Source organism: Plecotus auritus (assembly GCF_963455305.1).
Source record: "Plecotus auritus genome assembly, chromosome: 5".
In the NCBI taxonomy this organism is placed as follows: Eukaryota; Metazoa; Chordata; class Mammalia; order Chiroptera; family Vespertilionidae; genus Plecotus; species Plecotus auritus.
This window is the reverse complement of record NC_137776.1, coordinates 38,480,174-38,501,622: the sequence shown is the minus strand read 5'-3', so window position 1 is coordinate 38,501,622 and position 21,449 is coordinate 38,480,174. Positions and strand designations below refer to the sequence as shown.

The window sequence follows — 21,449 nt, the reverse complement described above, 5'->3', positions numbered from 1 at the left end:
TGAGTGTGTGTTGGAACTTTGAACTTCCAGGTGCCTATTTCCATGATTATCCAAAGAGAACAGCCAGGTGCCACTGCCCCCCAGGTGTGTGATTTTTCCATACTATTGCCCGTACTCTTCCTCTGGACTGTTGCCTGTCCTGGAACCAGCCTGCCTCACTTTCTCCCATGCCTTTATCTATGGCGATGTCAGTTTTTTGAAACAACTTGCATCTTCTCCTATGTGGTGTACAGAGTCCCTCAGACCCAGGACAGTGGGCATGTGCTCTTGTTACAGAATTTACCAGGGGACTGAAAAATACACAGGAGTACCCGGAGATACAGGAAAAACCCATTTATTTCCAGATGTATTAGTACCGTGATTCAGGGGAGCCTATTTCCATATTCTGAGTAAGCCAATATGGAGGAAGCTTTTTCTTTATACCCTTTGGTTTCTTTGTCCCCCAAATATAGATCATACTTCCAGAACTTTTGCGGGCTTTGCACAAAGCCCTGTGTGTTGGGATGGGGGCCGTGAGACTACATCGAAAGGCCTAGCCTGGCACCAGCACTGATAACCCCCTCTGGGGGTTGTGTATTGTTCATGGTTTATGGCCTCTGTAAAATGGGAGTATTTAGGAAAACAGGTCTTGGAAGACCAGATAATTAAGGAAGGGGCAGTCACTAGACTATAGGCTAACAGGAATGTGCATTAGGGATACAGAGTCAGGGCGTCCCCCAAAATGTCTTATTTTCCTCATCACTCTCACCTAGCCCCGCTGTGGTGGTTCAGGCTGATGGCCGATGACCCGGCCTGCTGGGCAAGTTTTTTGTTTAACAAGTTCGGCTGAAACATTACTGGCTTTCATCCTAAGAGGAAACCAGACCCTCGTGGCTAGGGTTGTGTTTCTAAGGGGAAATGTGCTGCAGCTCCTGCGTCCTATTCCTTGAAAACTGGACTTCTGTGGTTTCTCTGGAGACTAGACATCTCTGGGATATACCTACCATCTTTAGTGTGTGTGTGTGTGTGTGTGTGTGTGTGTCCTCAGCATTCATGCTGAACGCAGATTTTCACACAAAAATCTTAAACATCATTACCTGGCTGCAAGCTTGTTCGGGTCATCTTGTCTCCCTACGTGCGACGGCTGGGGAGGCTCTTGTTCATGAGACAGAAGCACAGCACGTGGCCCGTCTGCGCCTCCGGGGTGATTCTGAACTACTGGGAGGGCGCAGGCACGCGGCAGAGGACCGCGGTCTCGGGGCGCCAGGACTCATTCTCGTAAGGGCCACGGCGGAACGCACTGCCTCCCTCTCTCGCTTGTACGGGGGAGGGCGGAAGCACAGGACCGGGGAGGGCGTAAGTGGCGGAACGAAGAGGCTCTGCTTCCGGCGCAGGAGTCGCGTCGCTACATTCTCGCTATGGCGGCGCTCGGCCGGCAGGTGAGGCCAAGTGGGGAGCCGGGCTCTTCGCGGGCCGCGGGCGGGGCCGGCTGTTTCACGACAGCCCGTGGCATCTTGCAGCCGGAGCCTTCAGGGAGGCCGGTGGCCGCTGACCGGGGGCCGCCCCTGCCCTGTGGAGGCAGCAGCTGGACCGGTGGCTGGGAGAGGGGAAGCCGGGAGAGGCGACTTACTGCGGGGTCCTCGGCGGGAAGGCGGGGCGTTGGTGTCGCGTGACGTGCTTGGTTTGCTCTGCGCCAATAGAACCGCTGAAGGTTTCTGAAGCAAACGAGCTATTCTGTACGCGAGTTGGCCGACAGGTTACGTAATATACAACAGGGTTGCTTTGCGGAATGTATGTTGCTACGTGAATCTGGAGACTAGTATGAGATCCAGATTTCAGGAGTGAGTACTAGCTCCGCCCTCCAGAGTTGGCACGAAAATTGTTTTAAACTAAAGACATTTGAGATTCAGCAGATGCAGGGAGAAGCTTCGTCGGATTTTCTCTCACCACAAAGCAGAAACTTTTGGGACTGAGGCCGCCGTGGATCCTCTCCCCTATTGCAGACTTTCATACCTCTCTTTGTTCCCCTGGAAACCCATTTGTTTTTCTTGTAGAAGCCTTTTCTCCTGTCTGCTATTAAGTTATTAGCCCCTAACTTTAGCCACCTAGGAAGCTAGCTGCCTCTTTGGTTAGGTTCCATATACATATTAAGAAACTTTGAGGCTTTTTTTTCTTCTTCCTGTTAATCTGACTATTGTGAGTTAAATTTGTAAGCCCCCAGGCACTGAACCTTAGCAGATAAGAGGAAAAGTCCTCCTCTAAACTTGACCAGGTGGCCTTTAACTAGTTCTCCCCTGTCCTCCCTGCCGCTGTCCTCTCAGTTGTGGCAGCAGAAGCTAATAGAGACTGTTTGATTCTGTTCTCTATGTGTGAACCTCTTCTAGGTTTTTAAAGTTCAGATAGGATTTTGCAGATTTCTTACAAAATCTGTTATGTTTGTGTGGGTTCCCATTACATGGAGTGGTGAGGAAGTGACTCCCTTTTGTATTACATTTTACAGGTCTCGGATTGGCACCGCCTGATCCCCCTCTCCTGGGCTGGCATCGCTAGGCAGACCCCTCATTTTGGAGAACAGAAAAGGGCAACGGCTTCCTTGCTGCGTAAACTGACCACAGCCTCCAGTGGAGGGGCCCTTAAGGGTTTACCCCATGTCCAACCCAGAAAGTGTGTGCAGGAACTAGAGTGCAGGACAAGCCTTACTCAGTGCCTTGAGAAGCAGAGGGCTCCTGTGGATGGAGGGTCCTTGGATCGAGAGGAGGTCATCAGTTCCCTCCTGGACATGGGTTTCACTGATGTCCATGTCCAAGAATTGCTCAGTATACAACCAAGTCCCCACCCTCAACAGTTGCTGGGTATCACCTCAAAGTTAATACTCTTGGGTGTGAATCCAGAGCCTGTGTGCGTGACCTTGAAGAAAAGTCCTCAATTATTGAAACTGCCTATAATACATATGGAGAAGCGCTCCAGTTACCTTCGAAAGCTTGGAATTGAAGAAGGTACAAAGTGTGGATTCTATATATAGTGCTGAGTCATTCTGAGTTGGAATACAAATAGCCTAGGTGAGATGCATTTAGGGAGGTTTCTGGGGAAAAGTTCTTGAAAGGAATGTGTGATTTGGTTTGGAGGTGAGGCAGCAGGCATTGCAGGAAGGAAGGGGGAATTGAATGACAGGCCGGGACTCTTGTCTGGATTGTTGTTCACCTTGGGGACTCAGAATCTAGAACAGTGGTGGGCACATGATGCATGCTCAGCAGATAGATGTTAATCTGTGATGTTGTGTAAGTGGGCATTTGTAACCTTTGATGTTTAAGTAACTGGATGTGGACTTAATGCTTTGTATCTGTATGATGTAAAGCCAGAGACTTAACAGAGTCCCTTGTAAAGAGTGGGTTCCAGCTGGGTATCTTGACATACTGTGGAACATGAGATCTTTCCAGATTCTTGGGAAGCAGGTGGAGTCGCTGTCTCCTCCAGACACTACCCTCACCCCCATCAGGTTTTATGCCTCCAGAATCCTAGAAGTTCATTGGATCTCTTTATGGGCCTCTGGAGAAGGGGGGCTGGGGGCCCATGAGGGTCTCCAATTTGACCACATGAATTCCACTATTTTATTTTATATTTTATTAATTTAATTTTTTATTTATTTATTTTTTTACTTTATTTTATTTTTCATTCTTGACTCTTACTGGTAAGATTTTGTTGGGGGAGAAAAGGTTTGTGGATTCACTATTTCAAAGGATCTCAATATGCCTCCTCTAGAAGATGAGCAAAAGACAGCCTGTGTATTTCTCTTAACTAATAACTGTTTTAGTGTAATCGGATAGGCTAAACGTAATGCCTTATGCGCTGTTACATAAATTGGCAAACTCAGCACAGCTTTAAGCTGCAAAGATAAAGTCTAAACTTCTGAAAGTCATTTGTGACCATTTTATCAAGGCAGTGACTAACTCAGCTGTTAGGAAGATTTTAATTAACAGTTTATATAAATGATTTTAAGTTCCTGGTGCTAATTTTCCCCAACTGTCCATAGGAAGCTATATGCCCCAATTCTAGGGCAGTCTCGATTTATACATTTATCCTAATACAGTTACTAGGGCCTCTTTCACTTAAGTGCCCCAGTTTGGATAAAATATATGGTCTTCTCACTAACTCAGAATCAGTAGTTGTGTTTGTGCATTGTTGTTACCTCATTAAATACTGTCATGGATCATCTTTCCGTGACTTTTACTATGGAAGGAACCTCAGCCCAAAGCTCCCACTTAGGGGACACTACTGTCTGACTTTTCCAGTCAGTCCTTGGCAAATTCTTTTCAAGGTGAGGAGGCAGAAGGAGACCTAGAATATAAAGTAGGCACCTTTCAGCTGGGAAGCCAGAAGGAGGCAGGAATGCCAGGGAGGGAGGAAGGGTTGTCCAGTCTGAGGAATGAGGCTATCAGTGGGGTGATGGGCTGTTCTGGTTCCCCACTTCGATGGCCTGCTGGGAAGACGTTGGGGCTGGCACCTGTTTGGGGGGGTGTCCGTGTTCATTTTGAAATGCTGGCTTGACTTGGGCACAGCTAGCCCCTTTTCCTGCAATATCCTTTTTGTGTTCTACAGGGAAACTAAAGAGGGTGCTTTACTGTTGCCCCGAAATTTTCACCATGCATCAGCGGGACATTGACCGCATCATCAAGGTGCTCAGGGAGAAGTGCCTTTTCACGGTTCAGCAAGTGACTGAGATTTTGCACAGATGTCCCTATGTTCTTCGGGAGGACCCGGGTGAGCTGGAATACAAATTCCAGGTGAGAGTGGCAGAGTGACTGGAGGACCGACAGCGGACTCCAGTGGCATGTAGCAGGGTTAGCTCTATGGGTAAGAAGCATGGGATACTCCCTGGCCAAAGAACCCCCTTTTGGTTCTTTCACGTCCGTACAGGTGAGGTGGATTCTGCAGCTTTCCTGCATTAACGGTGAATAACCCTGCCCCATTCTCAGAGTTCGAGTGGGGCCTCTGCTTGAAATAGCTAATTTAAAAATAGGTAAAACCTTCCTATCTTTAGAGCCTGTTTTGCATGTTGATTTCAGAAATGATTATGACAGCTGTCTTAATTTTTTTGGTAAACAGTTATGATGACTTAGTTCAAATCTCTAGATGTTTTCTGATTCATTGTTTTCTTCTGCCATCTGAAGAAAAATAGAACTCCTGCCCTTTATTTCCTGCAACAAGAATTTGAAAATGCTTTGAAACTTGTCAGTCATCATGCAGACGTGGGTGTCAGAGGGTGCCCTGTCTTGTTGGTTAGGTGCGCTTCCTGAATGCTTTTGCACAGCTGAGTTTGCTGTGCCTGTGGAAGAACAGGTCTGAGGACCCGCCCTGAGACCCTAACCTGCCTGTGTCTCCAGTATGCCTACTTTAGGATGGGAGTGAAGCACTCGGATGTGGTGAGGACTGACTTCCTGCAATACTCCATCACCAAGATCAGGCAGAGACACACATTCCTGGAGCGACTAGGACGGTACCAGACCCCGGATAAGAAGGGGCAGACGCAGATCCCCAACCCTCTTGTCAAGGACATTCTCAGAGTTTCAGAAGCTGAATTTCTGTCCAGGACAGCCTGTTCTTCTGCTGAGGAGTTTGAAGTTTTTAAGAAGCTCCTGGCTCGGGAGGAGGAAGAGGAGTCTGAGAGCTACATGTCTGGTGACGAAAGCACTAGTGAGGAGGAGGAGGAGGATGAGGACCAGGAGGAGGAGGAGCTGTGACAGAAGGCCCAGAGACATTAAAGGACGTTTTCGTTCTCTCAGAGCTTTTGGAGCTTTACTTGGACCTTCTCAGGCTATTTTTCATTCTAAAACTAGTGTTTTGATGAAAAATTATAGATCACTTGAGAAGTAGGTCAGACTGAGTTGGAGGTTGGTTAGTTTAATTTGTTGTCAGGTCTCTGGGGAGAGCCTTGCTCCATCGAAAATAAAGACTGACTCTCAGCTGTTGGAATTGGGAACTCAGTGCATCGAAATTTGGTTTTATTTTCTCTGTCATAGCTGTGGGTGATGTTCCATGACAGTGTGGGGGACAAGGATCCTTTCTGGTCCTCGTCATTTTACATTTCCTTCTAGTGGTAAAGATACAATTATGAGAATGCAGGGAGGCTTTAGTACATCTTAGCACTTTATTTTATGAAAACAAGTAGCAAGTTTTCCACAAAAATACTCATGTTTTTAATCTAAAAATATTTCATAGTTGCATTCAGTGTATAGCAGAGTAGAGGGAAGTGGGTCAGTTTGGCTTCATTTTGCATAGGTTCTTCCTGCCAGCACAGTGCTGGGCACTTCTCTCTCTTGTGAGGAGCAGGCCTTGGCTCTGACCTCAGGGAATTTGGCTTTCATGCCTGCTCATGGCCAGCGGGTCATGTCGGGGCCTGATGTCTCTAGCAGCCAGCAGTGCTGACCTGGGGCATGCCAGAACAGAAGGAGCCATGGAGCAGATATAGCCAGGCACCTCCCATCCTTTTAGGGGGCTTTGGAGGCCAGAGGAGAAGAGCACGTGAACACAGCCAGGGGCCAAGGGTCTGGTGGTTGTGCATTCCAGGAGCTCTCTGTGACACCCAGTGGGAGGAAGGCCCCTAGGGCAGTGGTCGGCAAACTCATTAGTCAACAGAGCGGCAAACCGCGGCTCACAAGCCGCATGTAGCTTGCGAGCCGCAGTTTGCCGACCACTGCCCTAGGGGACCCAGTAGGTCTAAGCAGTGATTTGAAGCGTTGGATCAGAGGCCCAGATTTGAGGGCATGAGCTCTATGATGGGGGAGGGTGGGTACATCTTAGGATGTTCTGGGCACCCCTTCTTTGGGCTGATGCTGCAGAGAACAATTTTGGTGATGTGACCAGAGTTTAGGCTGGCAGCACTTAGAACCGTTAGGCTCCCAGCTCTTTCCTGCAGACCATGTGAGAATTCTCTGTCGGGCCCTATTCTCACCAGGGGCCATCCTGACCCAGGGAACACCTGGGGACATTTTTGGTTGTTAGGACCAGGAGAAGGAGCAGTTGGGACCCAGTGGGTTGAGGCCAGGGCTGCTGTCAAATGCCCTGCCGTGCACAGGACAGTCCGCACAGAATGACCAGCCCTAATGTTGCTGGCTGAGGTGAAGAAACAGCTCTCAGGCCTGGGTCCCCAAAATATGACCGTGGTCCCCAAAATATGACCGTATCAGCTCATGAGAACCTCAGGTTTTAAATGGGCTTACATTTGTTATACTTTTATTTAAAAGGAAAGTAAATAGTCAATTTTTAAAGAGAGTTCCTTTCCCTGTGCAATGGATTGCAGTTGGCTAACTTGAGCTTTATTTTCAAGGGGAATTCAGTGCTGAGTCAAAACAGTTGTGTTTTTGTTTTCTCTTGGCGCCCAGGGGATTGCAGAGAGGCACTGCGTGCAAAACAAGTAGCTCAGGGAACCTCGGACATGTGAGCCAGACATCTGTGTCCCTGGTTGGCCAGCGGGAGGCAGTCCAGCTAAAGGAAGGTGCTGGAGCTCGGTGACACGAAGTGGCTCTTGCCCGCTGAACTCCCTGGTGGCGAGTAGCTTCATTTCCTCTGTGACAGCCATGTGCAGTAGGGAAAGGGGACCTTTTGTCTTTACTGCCTTTCTTGGCCAGGACAAAATTTTTGAACAAGAAAATACTTCACCACATGCCAGTGTTTTCACTTATTCTCCATTTTGTGGTGTCCAAGTGACCAGCATGTTCCCTGGAGCATACAGTGTGGTTTTTGTGCCCAGTTAGGAGACACAGTGGAACCCTAAATCCCAAATCTACGCCTGACTGGATGGTCAGGTCACCCAGCCTGGTCAGCAGGTGGCTAACTCTGCAATTCAAGGTTGCTCCCCTGTGATTTTGACACAGAAGTAAATGTTGATGCCCTAACAATTTTCTGATCCATTACTAATTTCCTTGGGTGAACATTAAATATTTTCAAGGAAGAAGAGTTTTACGAAGGAGCCATGTGGAAGCTTGTTTGGAATGTTTCAAGGATGATTTGTAATTTCCTTTAGTGTCAGGAAGTCTTTATACTAGATATTTAATTTGTACAACATCAAAATGGGCTAATTGTAAGACCACACGGCACTAAGCCCAGGATTCAGTAGACTTATAAAACAAATGCTTCTGAGCTAAAATCGAGCATGTCTGCCTCGTGGCTGAGGGGCTTGAGGTCATTAACATGGTCATAGAAAGTTTCATCTGCTTTTCCAGTGATGTCACTTGGTCTTGTCATTTGCTGGTGATGCTGTAGCTTATGTGGACGCACAGTGACAGGTTGCAGTGCTGCAGCAGGAGTCAGCAGCATGTGTTCATGGTCATGGTTTTCTCCTTTCACCCAGGGTTGGAGCCCCTTGATGGAGCCTGTGCCTTCAGATGGCCCTGAGACTGGGAGCGCAGTAGAGATTTCTTGAAATGACTAATCCTCCTTTCTGAAAATGACAAGTATACTACACAGACACATGTACACACAACTTTAATAAAAAAAAAAACACCTCTAAAATATACTCTAACTCTTTAAAAAATGTTTTGTAAAGATGAGAGGAAGGAGCTCTTCCTATGGCTGCAAAACTGACTTGGGCAGTGTCAGTGAAGACGCATCAGGGCTCTGGTTCTAGTTGGGTTGGCTATTAAAGTGCCCAGCAGGTCGAGGTGGGCTGGCTTCTGTAGTGGCCTCACTTGCAGGGAAGAAAGCTGTTCAGAAGGCTCTGGAATGTGGTGTGGCGATGATGCGCATCTGCTGGGAGCTGTTTGGTGTGGAGATGGTGCTTGCTGCCTGGTAGCCTGAGACTGTGTTGCCTGAGTCGTGGATTAAGAGGATCTTAAACATCGTGTGGCCTCTCCCGCCCCAGATGCCTGTCTTCATTACTCAGACCCGTAAGGAGGAGCCCTGGCTACGGCCAAGTGCCTTCCCAAACAGGGTTTGTGTAGCACTTCCATGACACTCGGGTGGGTCTTTGGTGCCATGCTGTGACTCGTCGTCCGGGATGGCTTTCTCTGCATCAGCTGAAGCCTGAGTGGGGTTAGCCACATATGGTCAAGGGGAAGTGGCCCCTAATTTTGTAAATCAAGTTTTATTGGAACAGCCTCACGGGGTTAGGCACATGTCAATGGCTGTTTTTGTGCACAAGCACAGGGCTGAGTTGTTGCCAGAGAAACCATCTAGTCTACAAAGTCAAAAGATATTTCCTGCCTGACCCTTTCTGGGAAAAGGGCAGACTAAGTATCTAAACTCCATGTTAGTATGAACATTTTCTCTTTCAAAATCTGCTGGTCGGTTGATGGATCACTAGCCTTCACCTCCCTCAGTAAATGACCTGCTGGGGAGGTGAGCCTGATTCCCTGTGCCCCTCATCAGTCTGCCTTCCTTGCCTCCCAGCCCCACCCTCTGCTCTGCAGGTTTCGATGGCAGCTCCTCCTCAATTTGGTTGTTGGGTCTCAAAGGGAGAATTCCTTCTATGATTTAGAATCTGGAACTAGTTTCTGGATGTTACCAGGCTCATCCAGTGCTCTCCGCATGTGATGGCTGCTCGTCAGCGACGCAGGCCACCGTGGAGGAAACTTCCATCCCTGTGCTGAGGCAGTGTGGGACTAGGAGGTGTCTGTCCTAGAGAACCTCCCTGGCTGGACCCGCCTGGCCATCTGTCTTCTAGAAGCCGGAGGAGCGAAGTCACAGAGGGGTAAGACTCCAGCCAGGACCCTGTCACTCAGGGTGTCCTTGTCAATTCAATTTAGACCTCGTCTTCCTGGGCTTTAGAAACTTGTGAGGTTGATGGATTATAGCAAGAATGTCCAGAATCCTTTGAAGAAAAAAAAAAAAAAAAGGACATGAGGAGAATGGTATCCTTATCTCTGAGACGGTGACTTCTCATCTCTCTTAGTGACTTGGTTCGCTGCCCAGGCCCCATGTTGTTGCCACATCAGAACTGTGAGGTCCTTGCCCTCTAACGTGGCAGTACACAGGGTGGGGCAGGTTGGTCAAGGACTGACCATGTCCCCTGGGTAGGGACCTTTCGGCAGCATCACAGGCTGCTCCCCCATTCGGTGATGCCCTTGATCTTTCCTTGAGGCATGCTGCCCCATTGCTCTGGGTTGAAATGAGGTCTTATGTGGTGGCTTTGGGTGTGTGACTGTGTCTGTGTATTTCTGTGTCCTGTTGGTTGGTGTTTTTTCCATTGTTTCAAGAATTAGTATTGTAAAAGCCAGTATTTGATAATTAGTGGAGGGTTTTTGATTTGTTTTTAGAGAAATGGATTTGTTGAGCAACTTTTAAAAAAATATATTTTTTCAGGTGACTTATTGCAATATAAATATTTGAAACCCAAATTATATTTGTGGGTTCTTGATCCCAGTCCTGAATTGCTTGTAGGGCTTGGAGTATGTGTTTTGCATACGCATGTCTTTGGAGCCTGAGGTGGGGGGTGATGCCTTTGAGTGACTTCACATCTGACGGGATGGCAGCTGGAGGCTATGGTTCTCTCATGGTACTTCCCACCTGCAGATCCCTGCCTGGTTGGTGTGAGCCCACAACTGCAAGGCTCTTTTGCTTCTGGTTGTTGGTAAAGGTCTCTGAATAATATTCCTCAGCTATATTGTGACAATGGCTTGTGTGAAGCTGCGTGTACCCGGAGCACCTCCCTTTCCTACCACATAGGCAATGGACTATTTGGCTCATTGATGGAGTGAGAGCAGTGAGCTGTCCCAGGCCACCAAGTGACATTGTGTTGACAAGAACCTGTGGTCAGCGGGAAGCTCGGTATCTTTCAAGTGACTGTGAAGACTTGGGCCGCTTCCATGTGGGGAGGTGGAACCCCAATAGGGTTTGGGAAATGTTAGGTGAAACCGAAGTCAGGAAGCTTCTTTCATCTCAAGGTTTCTGAGTGCTCCTAAGCACTCTCTCAGTGACAGAGTCTTTAGGACTTCCCAAAAGTTGTGACTAAGGCCTCCACACCCTGTTTTTTCTTTCAATAGATGGCCATTTACAGGGTCTAGAAAGCACTCCCTTAAACCCCCAGCCCCTAGCATTCCTGTGTCCCCCACCCTGTTTCTTGGTTTCCTTGAGTCAAAGCAGTTTGTCTTCCCTGCAGAGAGCCTCGTTTCTACCTGAAGACGTATCTGTCACAGGTTTGTCTACTGTGAGGCCTTATGTACTCTTTCTCACCCAGCTCCCTCGGAATTCTGAAGCCTGGTCTAGGCTTTCTAACAAGAGCCTCCTTGCAGCTCTCCTAGCTGCTGCGAATGTAAGTACGTACCTAGTACCTACGCTGTCTTCAGTGTTGCACTGTTACTTCGTTTCCTGAAAGAAATAGAGAAGGTGGTTTATGAAAAGAAACTGTGGACCTGTGACCTTGTGGTACCCTCCACCCAGCTGCCTGCTGCCACCCCCTTTTCTTTAGCTTACACATCAGTGTGCCCGATGCCAAGGATAGCATTTCAGTCTGTATGCCCCCTTCCCACTCAGCTGAATGGCTGGGTAATTCATGCAGCATAAAAGTGTTGGGGCGGGGGAGATGGAGAGAAAGGGGGGCAGTGGGGAGCCTGAGCTACTGATGGGGAGACAAGGACAAACTTGCACCAGCCCTTGTGAATTGTCATCCCGTTTTTCCTGAACACAGTGATGCAGACCCAGTGTGTGTGGTTATTGGGGGCCTGTGAAGACTGTGCCTAGGCTCTTTTGAAAGCATGTGATGTACTCAGTACTTTATATAATAATTATTTTGACTACCTTGAGCCCTTTAGGGAAAGAACCTGGGTGTGGGAGGGTAAAAAGTAAACAGAGACTTGCTGTATTTGTAGTTATGTACTTGGGCCTGTCCTAATGCTCATGCTTCCCAATTTGAGCACCAGATACTGAGTGCACATGCATGACCAGAGCCACCCCTCACACCCCCAGCACCCACCCTGTGACCTACCCTAGCACCTACCCTGTGACCTCCCCACAGCACCCACCCTCTGACCACCCCAGCACCCACCTAGCCTAGCACCTCCTGTTTGGGGTGCTTACATGCACATCTGGGCAGATATACAGCCTGGCTCAGCCCAAGACCTATTGCATCCACAGTGCTCAGTCCCCTTGCCTGTGCCCTGTGAGCCACAGCAGGACAAGCGGGGCCTCCTCCTGAGACGCACCTGCTTGGGGTTTTCTTGATGCTTGTGCTCTCACAGCTCTCTTTGAAGCAGATATCCTGGTGTACCTTGTAGACTCGTTTATACCTGTCATAAGAAAGCTCCATCAAGGCAGGAACTGGAGCAGAATGGTGCCCAGCTGGTTCACCTCCGCTACATGGAGACCAGGTAAACTGTGCAGGTGTTTGAGGGAAAGGCCATTATTTTCTTAATAAAACTTTACCTTATGGGGATGTATTAAAATGTCCCACATAAAAGTCATGTAATTTTTAAAATTAACTTTACCAAGGCATAATTTACATGAAATGAGATACACCCATTTTAAGTACATTTTGAGGAGTATTGAGAGTTATATGATATTAAGAGAGAAAATGTGAAATTTAAAAGACATATCTTGCTTGAGGCAGGCCACTTGGCCTAGTGGCCTTGAGATGCAATGACCCACTTCTCCATTGATGGGCAATTCACCGTGAGAAGCCTTGGAGATGCAGGCATTTGATATGAACAGCGTGGAACAGGAGAGCTGACTTCATGCTCCACCTAGCATGTCTCTGGAACTTAAGCCCCAGTTTTGTGTAAAACATTACCTCTCTCACAGGTTTATAGATGATAATGAATGGAAAGGATTTTGGTTCTTTTTAAAATTCTCAAACATCACAAGGGAGAGGGAGAGAGAGATCCAGGGAGTTGGATGGGCACAGCTCCAGCTCATGTGCTCAGTCTAGGAGAGCCATTGGGAGTTAAGGCCTTTGGTAAGACTTCGGCCATCAGGGAGTAACAGGATACGGAACTACCTCCCAATGCAAAAAACCAGAGAACTGGACAGAATATAAGAAGTAACTTTTTTTCAGATATTAGAAAACAGAGCAAGACTGTGATCCCTGAGAGAAGGGAAATGAATGAGATGAGTCCTGTGGTCACTCTGGAACTCATTCTGGAGACACTTTTTGGACTTCATTTCAGGTCCGGGATCCAAGCAGTGGTTGCAAGTTGAGGAAACAGATTGGAGTTGGGAAAGCAGAGGCAGTGGGGCTTTGTGGGGTGGAGCACTGGAGAGGAGGGAACCATGCAGTGGAAGAGAGCCAGAGTGGAGGGATCTTGCTCAATAAGAGGCCATTCTATAAAAATAGAAACCCCAGAAAGGCCATGCCTTAGAAGTGAGAGGGGCAGGATTAATCCAAGAACAAAGTTGGTGCTAAAGCCACCCTTAGCAAGCCTCAAAAGAATCAAACTCAAAATAACTGCCTTGCAGAAAAAAACACACCCAATGTTCTTGAAAAGAATACAAAAAATATTTAAAAATCCAGTACGCAGTAACAGAGCTTACAACATCCAGCATCCAACAAAAATTATGAGACATTTAAAGAATTATACAAAGAATCAAGAAACTCATAAATAGTCAAAAAAAAAATTGATTAGAAAAACACGTAGAGATGAGCAATGACAGAAACAGCAGAAAGGGCCTTAAACATCTATTATAAATTTTGTTCCACATGTTCAGTGGTCTAAAGGAAAAATGTAAACATAATGAGAGACATGGAGGATCTAAGAAAGAATTAAGTGGAACTTCTGAAGAAAATGGTAATTTTGCCAACTGGATTAGTGGTCGCTAAGACACTGCAGGAGGAAAGGTCAGTGAACTTGAAGGCATAGCAATAGGATCTATCCAAAATGAATAGAGAAAAGACTGGGGGAAAAAATGAAAGGAGCCTCAGTGGCCTATGGGACAACCTCAGTCTAATACACGTGTAAGTGGAATTTCAGAAAGGAGAGGAGAGAAGTGGAGGAACAGAAAAATATTTTAAAGAAATAATGGCCAAAATTTTCCAAATTTGATGAAAGCTAAAAACCCAGAGATATAAGAAACTTAATAAACTCCAAACATAACTCCAAACTGTAAACACACAGACATACACACAACCACACGGAAGCACATCATAGGTAAGTTTCCTGAAACCAGTAATAAAGAGAAAACCGAAGCAGCCACAGGGGATTTGGGGACACATTTCATAGTTTTTTTTTGTTTGTTTTTTTTTTTTTAATTTTATTGATTTGGGAGAGGAAGGGAGAGGGAGAGATAGAAACATCAATGATGATAGAGAATCATTGATTGGCCGCCTTCTGCTCTCCCCTCACTGGGGATGGAGCCCGCAACCCAGGCATGTGCCCCTGACTGGAATTGAATGTGGGACCCTAGAGTCCACAGGCTGAGGCTTTATCCACTGAGCCAAATCAGCTAGGGCTTCATAGTCTTCTTATCTGAAACTAGGCAAGGCAGAAGACAAAGGAAGGACCTACCTCTTTAGAGTGTGGAAAGAAAAAAAATGTCAACCAAGAATTTTGTATTTATCAACTTTAACTTTAAAAAATGAAGGTGAAATAAAAATCTTTTTAGAAGGAGTAGAGAGAATTCATTGCTAGCAGACCTATGTTGTAGGAGTGAGTGCCGGAGATGGCGGTCATGCAGGTAAATACAAGATTTTGCTCTCAACATTTTAAAATATATTGTTGAGAGGAAAAACAACATTTTGCAGCTTGGAGCATGGTGGAAGTAAAAGTCTGACATCGGTAATCAGAACTGAGGGGGAAGTAGAAACAAGTCTTCCCTTAAATAAAGGGATACTGTGATGAGCATATTGTTACTCTCTAGATCCACTAAAAAATTAAACCAAAAAAGTATAACCAATGAGCCAATAGGAGAGGTAAAACAGAATCTTAAGAAATAATCTAGAAGTAGGCAAGAAAAGAGAAAGGTAACAAGATTAGATAGGACATAGAAAACTAGTAGCAATGTGGTAGATTTAAACCAATCACATAAATCATTATGTTAAAATGTGGTCTGGTCCCTGCAGTGAAAACCGGGCGTAAAGCAGACCCCACCCCGAGGAAGGGGTGGGGTGGGGGAGATTCTGGCAGGAGCGGAGTTCTCCTAGTCAGGCCCCCGGGAGCTGGTGGCTGCTATGACTTTGGATGGCCATTCCCCAGAACCCCAAGTCGAGGGCCTTTCAACGCAGATCCAAAGTCCCAGTGCAGCTCAGAACTTCCTTTGTCTAACACACCTATGCTCTCTGTGGATGGCTATCTCCCTCTGGATGGAAGGAGCCATGGGCAAGGCTAGGGCTTGTCCTGTTCACTGCATGTGCCAAGGGTTAGAGCTGTGCTGGCTCCCAGATGTGCTAGTATGTATTGGGTGACTAACCAGATTGTGAGTGGGACCCAGAGTCACAGAGTGTGAGCAAGAAAGGTCCTCAGAGGCGAGCAAGGCAAACTCCTCCAGAGCCCATTTCACAGATGGGGAAACTGGGCCACATCACCACTTAGTGGCAGAACCGACTCCAGCTCTCACAGGCTGCTGTTTAGTTTTCCGGGGCTCCGTGGCAGAGAGGACCCTGTTGTCCAGGGAAGGGGGCTAATGCCGCCCAAAGGGTCCAGAGCCAGAGGATCAGGGTTCCAGAACTCCTGTGCCTCTGCTCCCTGCTGCATGGACTCAGACAAGGTGTTCAGCCTTTCTGCCTCAGTTTCCTAACATGTCACATGGCAGGAACAGATGGTCAAAGCAAGCCTCTTTGGGGTGAGCTGGACTTTGTGGAAACACTTTGGAGGTCAGGGACAGAGGGAAGAAACTTACACGTGGTGACAGACACCTCCTTCCCAGACTGGCAGGGACTTTGTCTCCGAGAACAGGCGTGTGCAGGGCTGGGGCTGCTTTTTACAGGCTGCAGAGCACAAAAGAGGCTGAGGCTCACCGGGGGCTCGGGCCCTGGCTGCCCTCTCCCGCACCCTTGGGAGGTCCACACCCGGGCTGGGGTCCTTGGAGCCTATGGACTGGTATCCTCAGGGCTCACTCCAAAAGTCTTCTGAGGGAGGCTTGTGGCCCTTTTCCCTCCCACAACCTTTGGCCCCTGAGCCAAAAAGAGCCCCTTCACCCACCTCTCACTGTGGGGTGGCTGTCGCTCCATGTTCCTTACTTTCTGGCTGTCCCCAGATCTCCCACTTACCCAGGCAGCACCTTTTGGCCTGGCACTCTGGGGCTGTGAGCAGCCCAGTGATTCACTGCCCGCCACTTCTGTGCCTGGACACCTCATGGCAAACCCACCCTGGCCCAGCAGTCTCAGCCCAGCCTGCTGTAACAGGCATCTCGAGGCCAGGCCTGAATGGGCCCTGACTTACCGAGCTCGCAGCGCCTGCCTTTGAACCCTGGGCTACAGTCACAGCTGTGGGCATCCACGCCTGGCACGCAGGTGCCTCCGTTCTGACAGGGGTTTTCTGTACAGTTCCCAGGGTTGTCTGCAAACGGGTCATGAGTGGTTAGTCTCTAGGACCCCAGAGGAAGGCCTGCTGGCATTGCCACATTGCTGCCTCTGGCTGTATCCAACACTGCTGTGTCCTAGGGGCAGTCCCGTTTCAGTTGGTCAGAGAGATGCTTGGCTCTGACCCCCTTACCTTGAGGGCCAGGGTCCAAACAGTGGTTCTGCTGGGACCCTCAGCGCTGAGCCCTCCGTGGCAGAGGAGCCTCGAGTCACTGCTTAGATTATGGTCGGGCACTGGTGGCCTCAGGAGAGACTCCGGGCTCTGCCCTGGCCTGTGCTTCCACCCCCTTCTCTCTGGCTGGAGGACTGTGCTGGGGACAGTCTAGGCCAGCCGTGGGCAAACTACGGCCCGCGGGCCGGATCCAGCTGTTCTATCCGGTTCTCTTGCTCTCCCCTCCGCTCCTTTACTTTGAAATTATATGAGTTCACACAAACACTCCATCCATGCTTTTGTTCCGGCCCTCCGGTCCAGTTTAAGAACCCATTGTGGCCCTCAAGTCAAAAAGTTTGCCCACCCCTGGTCTAGGCCCTGTGTAGCCCAGTGTCAGCAGGGGCCCTGATCGCCCTGTTCACCGAGCCTGGGTCTGCCAGGTGGTGCTCCAGCTGGGCCATGCTCAGTGCTGCTCCTCTGTGGATTCCTGCCTTTCTGCTCAACATGTTCCTCTGCAGGGAGGCAGTGGGGAGGCTGCCGTATGTGGTGAGGGGTGGGGGCAGGAGGGACAGGGGTACGTCCAGACAGATCTGGGTAGTTGGTCTGTAAAAGGACGGGGTGCTGAGTGCCTCCTTTCCAGGGTGGGGCATCTGGCTGCCCCTGGGGCAGGCTCAGTGCCTCCTGTTCCCACTCTGGGTGCTCAGCCCTGGAAGTCCATTCCTGCTGACTTACTTCCCACGTCCTTGTTGCCATCATCTTTGGGGTGCTGCAGGGCCAGGCTGACCTGCTCAGGGGTGTCCTCGAGTTGCACCAGAGCTGTGGGTTCTAGGAGAAACCAGGATGAGCAGTGCTGACCACATGGCCTGCTGCCTCTCACCCAGGACTATCCCTGGGCCGCCTTCCTGAGTTGCTTCTCTCCCTCAGGGTGTAGGGCCATCCTGTATGGCAGGAGTAGGATGCTCGCTCACCTGCTGGCTCCCCAACTTGGGCACAGGACCCATGGTCTCTGGCACTGTCTCCAGTAAGACCCACTTTTCTCCAAGTGGGGCCAGCCCTCACCTCTCACCTCCTGCCAACCCTCCACAGGGACCTGGCTTCCACAGCTGCCCTGGCCAAAGCTTCTTTGTGAAGGTTACCAGTGGCCTGAGGCAGGGCCGAACCTCCTGCTGACCTCCTGGCCTCAGCTTCTAAGTCTCCTTCAAACTCCATCTCCTCTCTGCCACCCCTGATTCTCAGGGGTGATGACATTCCCTCCCCCTTCATATCTGTGCTCAGGCAAACCGCACACTTGGCCACCCCTAACTGCAGGTCAGCTGCTCTGCAGGTCCCTGCCTGTGCTCTCCCCACTCCTGGTCACCGAGGGCTATGGATGCTCTGCCCTCCCTCATCACTCCCTGGTGCACCTGTCCCCTGACTAGGAACACTGTCATTGGTAGAAACTTCTCATTGAACTGGTGATTAGGCTCTCTGCCAGAGAACTCTGTGAAGGTGGGATTCTGGCTTAGTAGTGAGGGTGAGGGTGAGGCCTGGGAATCCCCACCCAGAGTCTGAGGTCATCTGTGGCAGTCTTGTGGGCCTGCCATGTCAGAATTTTGGGGGAGGCCTGCTTTGCCAGGAGGGAAGGGCCAGGGCTTCTCAATCTATTGCTCATGCCCTATGCTGCTGGGCCAGGCAGAGGCCCCACTAGTCTGGGCCAAGCAGGACATAAATCCAAAGGCTCTGCTTTTAACACGGGATATGACCTCAGTGTGATGAGGATGTGAGCTCCTGGGGCCACACTGCGTGCCAGTCACCTGGCTCCTGGTTAGCAGATGGATTCCTCCGGCACAGCTCTGAGCTGGACCCTGCATGTCTAGCAGCCCCCAGGCTGGTGCTGCTGGTCCAGGGACCTCTGAGAGTAGCAACAGCTCAGATGGAGCCACACTCTCCTGTCTACTGATTACCAATGCTTGGAGTCCTGGCTTCACAAGCAAAGCTTCCATGTCTTGGACCTGCTTCTATTATGTTTACTTTTCATCCTCTCTCATATGCCCTGCCAGCAACCTGCACCCTCAACCCACATGGCTGTATCAGGAAGGTTCCTCTGACTCTGGATGGCATGAGCAATTCATGCTGACCCCAGAGGCCAGGGCCGTGGGCACTGTCCAGCTGTGATATGGGCATTGGGAGTCATCTCTTGAGTTCAGGTTTAGGGGCCTCATCCCTCCTGTGCTGGGGTTGGGTGAGTGAGGTACTCACGTGATCTCACTGTGACCGATTTGCCAGGTGAGCCACTGAACTTGGCACTCACTCGTCCTCTGCCGTCTACGAGCTCCGAGAACCTGCTGGGAGAGTCACTAGTGTCGCCACGTGGAGCTCCATGCCTAGGGCCATGCCAGGTTACCCAGCGGGGGCTGATGGCAGAGGTGTGTACCTGGGGGCCTGCGTTGGCATTTCGAGGGCCCCGCGGTCATTGAGTAGACGCAGCTCCGGCAGGCGCGCTGGGACTGGTCTGTTTCTGAGCACCCGAGGGTGGAGTCCTTCTCGGTGCCAGCGTCTGTCGGCGCCATCCCTTGGGGCTGCAGGTAGCAAGTGAGGGGGTGGGGGGCACATAAGGCAGGTCTGGGGCTTCCCTTTGTCTCCTTCCCGCCCCACTGCTCAGAGAGAACTAAAGGGACCTGACTGTCCCTGCAGTCCAATGGCGCCTTTATGGCTTTATGAGAAGTCTAGACCCCACACCCCACCTGAGGAGGAGCCATAGCATTCCTACTGGGAAGCATACACTGCCTGGCAGTGTTGAGGGGGGCTGGTCCTAACCCCCCACTCTGGGTCCAGTTCCCCACCTCTAGGGCAGGGCCAGGCACTCGACCTGGCGGGACTTCCCTTGGCCGAGGTTGCCACCCCACACTTGCCCTGAGAATGGCAGTGTGGTTTCTCTGTGGGTCCTTGTCATCTAGCTACGTGCTTCAGCCCCCTGTAAGCCCCTCCTCCCTGGACCGGCTCATGGAGGTGGCCCCAACATGCCCTGGAGCTGAGTTGAGCTGAGCTGAGCTGAGCTGGGTCAGACTCCGAGCAGCCTGCCATGCTCAGACACACCATTGTCCACAGTACCTCCAGTGAGCTTTAAAGTATGAGCAGGGCTATGCAGAACCTTGGGGGGACCTGAAGGGCCTCCATGCACTTGGGGCAGGCCCACATCCTTAGTGTGGCCCATTGGAGTCGCCGTGCTCCTGAGCTGCTTCCCCTTCTGTCCATCCACTCTGGCTTTCCTTCCTGCCTCTCCCTGCAACCCTTCCTATGGCTGTCCTGGCCTCTCTTTCCCCTGCTCCTGTCCAGTGGCTCCTCTTGGGTCAGCCTGGCTTCCTCCCTGGGCCCTCCCGCACTGCCTGCCTCACTGGGGTCCTACCACTGCCTTCTCTCAGCACCTATTTCTGGTGATGCCCTGTATTTACTGTTCAGCCTGTCCGGGGTCCACAGAGTCAGATGACACAAGGTGAGGAGCGAAATGCTGCTTTTCCAAGTTGCATTCTGCTGACCTAGCATCAACTGTCCACAAACCCTTCCTTCCCCACCGCTTTTCACACAAATTCACCCGTGTTGACACAGTCCTATTTCTAGGCTGTCTGATGTCCTTTGGACATGTTGGCCATACTGGGTGAGGGTTCTGGGGTACAGGTGGCCCACCCACCCGGCCCTGTGCCCGCTGCCCTGCACTCACAGGTGATGATGTAGAGGTGAGCAGGCTCGCTGTGCAGTTGGTCACCCTCTGTGCTCTGCACGGCTGTTACTGAGAGCTGGTACCGCCGCCCGGGCACCAGGTCCCGTATCGTGTAGGACACCAGCCTCCCATTAGGGACGTAGCGGCTCTTGGTGCTCTGGCTGGTGGTCACGTTGATGACGTACGCTTCCAATGAGGTGCCTGGAGTGGGGGCATCCCAGACCACATGGGCAGAGGTGGCCGTGACTCGGGTGGCAGTCAGGTTTGCTGGCGGCAGAGGCCCTGGAAGAGGCACAGAGCAGGGGAGAGAGGTGAAGGGACTGATGGGGTCTTGTGCCCAGGACACAGTTTAAAGATCTGACACGGACTGCGGAAACCACGTTTGAAACCAGATTTAGTTACTGTGGTCCTGAAGGATGGGGGTGGGGGTCTGCAGTACCCTCCTCCTGTCCTGAGACCCACCCCCACAATGTGGCCCGCCAGCACCCAGCAAGGCCCCGAGCCTGCTCAGTGTCCCCTCCCGCGTGGCACTTCTGACCCCCCTGAGCCTGGCCACACCCCTTCCCCTGGGACATAGAAAAGGGGAGTGGGTCCCAGCATTCAGGGTCAGAGAGAGAACTTAAGCCTGTGCTGACTCCTTGCCCCACCTGGTCAGGCCCTGCTCACACCTTCCCTCTCACCAAGCCACCCGTTCCCCCACCCCACCCTCCATCTTGTTCACAGGTTCACCATTGACAGCACAGTGCTCAGTGTCCACTCCCCATGAGACACCATGGAGCTCAGCAAGTGGGCTCCCTCGCCCGATGTTCCTCTGGCCTTGTGCTCAGGAGCCGCTGGGTGTGAGGGTCAGCCCAGCAGGAGGGGATTATACTGCCGGGCACACTGCCGTGTCCGGTACACTCAGCCCAGGGCTGGGGTCCTAGTGTCTCAGCCACTAAGGAGAGTACTGGTGGGCTGGAGGGAGATGTGGGCTTCCGAAGGCTCTGCTCGCCACGAGCGGCCACACTGTGTACTCACGGGTCCACACATGCAATGGAGCGGAGGCCACGCTCTCCGTAGGGCGCTCCTGTGCCCCGAGCCCACTGAGGGCGGTCACCCGGACGGTGTACCTCCTTCCAGGAAGTAGGGCACTGTGGGGAGAGAGGACAGGATGGTCTCGGGCTATGTGTTCAGCTCTGTGG

The 21,449-nt window shown here is 50.6% G+C and overlaps 2 protein-coding genes across 4 annotated transcripts in view; one reads left to right on the top strand and one right to left on the bottom strand.

Moving 5' to 3' along the window:
• The first annotated feature begins 1,322 nt into the window (after positions 1-1,322).
• On the top strand, positions 1,323-5,968 carry MTERF4 (mitochondrial transcription termination factor 4). Its single transcript, XM_080668030.1, has 4 exons — positions 1,323-1,418; positions 2,480-2,975; positions 4,576-4,760; positions 5,361-5,968. The coding sequence occupies exons 1-4, from the start codon at positions 1,398-1,400 to the stop codon at positions 5,715-5,717; spliced, it is 1,059 nt and encodes a 352-aa protein (XP_080524156.1). The 5' UTR covers positions 1,323-1,397; the 3' UTR covers positions 5,718-5,968.
• A 2,475-nt stretch (positions 5,969-8,443) lies between these two features.
• Positions 8,444-21,449, bottom strand: part of SNED1 (sushi, nidogen and EGF like domains 1) — a 53,815-nt gene continuing 40,809 nt past the window's right edge. Inside the window, exons 22-31 of one of the 3 annotated variants that reach the window (XM_080668026.1) lie at positions 21,286-21,398; positions 20,269-20,550; positions 18,985-19,129; positions 18,810-18,907; positions 17,304-17,396; positions 16,281-16,397; positions 15,739-15,826; positions 12,114-12,197; positions 11,237-11,280; positions 8,444-9,784 (exon numbers count right to left, since the gene is read on the bottom strand). In XM_080668026.1, the coding sequence (XP_080524152.1) occupies positions 11,244-11,280; positions 12,114-12,197; positions 15,739-15,826; positions 16,281-16,397; positions 17,304-17,396; positions 18,810-18,907; positions 18,985-19,129; positions 20,269-20,550; positions 21,286-21,398 (1,057 nt within the window). In that variant the 3' untranslated portion in view covers positions 8,444-9,784; positions 11,237-11,243. The remainder of the gene's footprint in view (positions 9,785-11,236; positions 11,281-12,113; positions 12,198-15,738; positions 15,827-16,280; positions 16,398-17,303; positions 17,397-18,809; positions 18,908-18,984; positions 19,130-20,268; positions 20,551-21,285; positions 21,399-21,449) is intronic. The other 2 variants (XM_080668027.1, XM_080668028.1) reach the window with 2 other exon arrangements.

Coding starts and splice junctions, on each gene's coding strand:
- MTERF4 (XM_080668030.1), top strand. CDS start 1,398: ATGGCGGCGCTCGGCCGGCAG. Junction 2,976..4,575: donor AAAGCTTGGAATTGAAGAAG/GTACAAAGTGTG, acceptor TGTGTTCTACAG/GGAAACTAAAGAGGGTGCTT. Junction 4,761..5,360: donor AGCTGGAATACAAATTCCAG/GTGAGAGTGGCA, acceptor CTGTGTCTCCAG/TATGCCTACTTTAGGATGGG.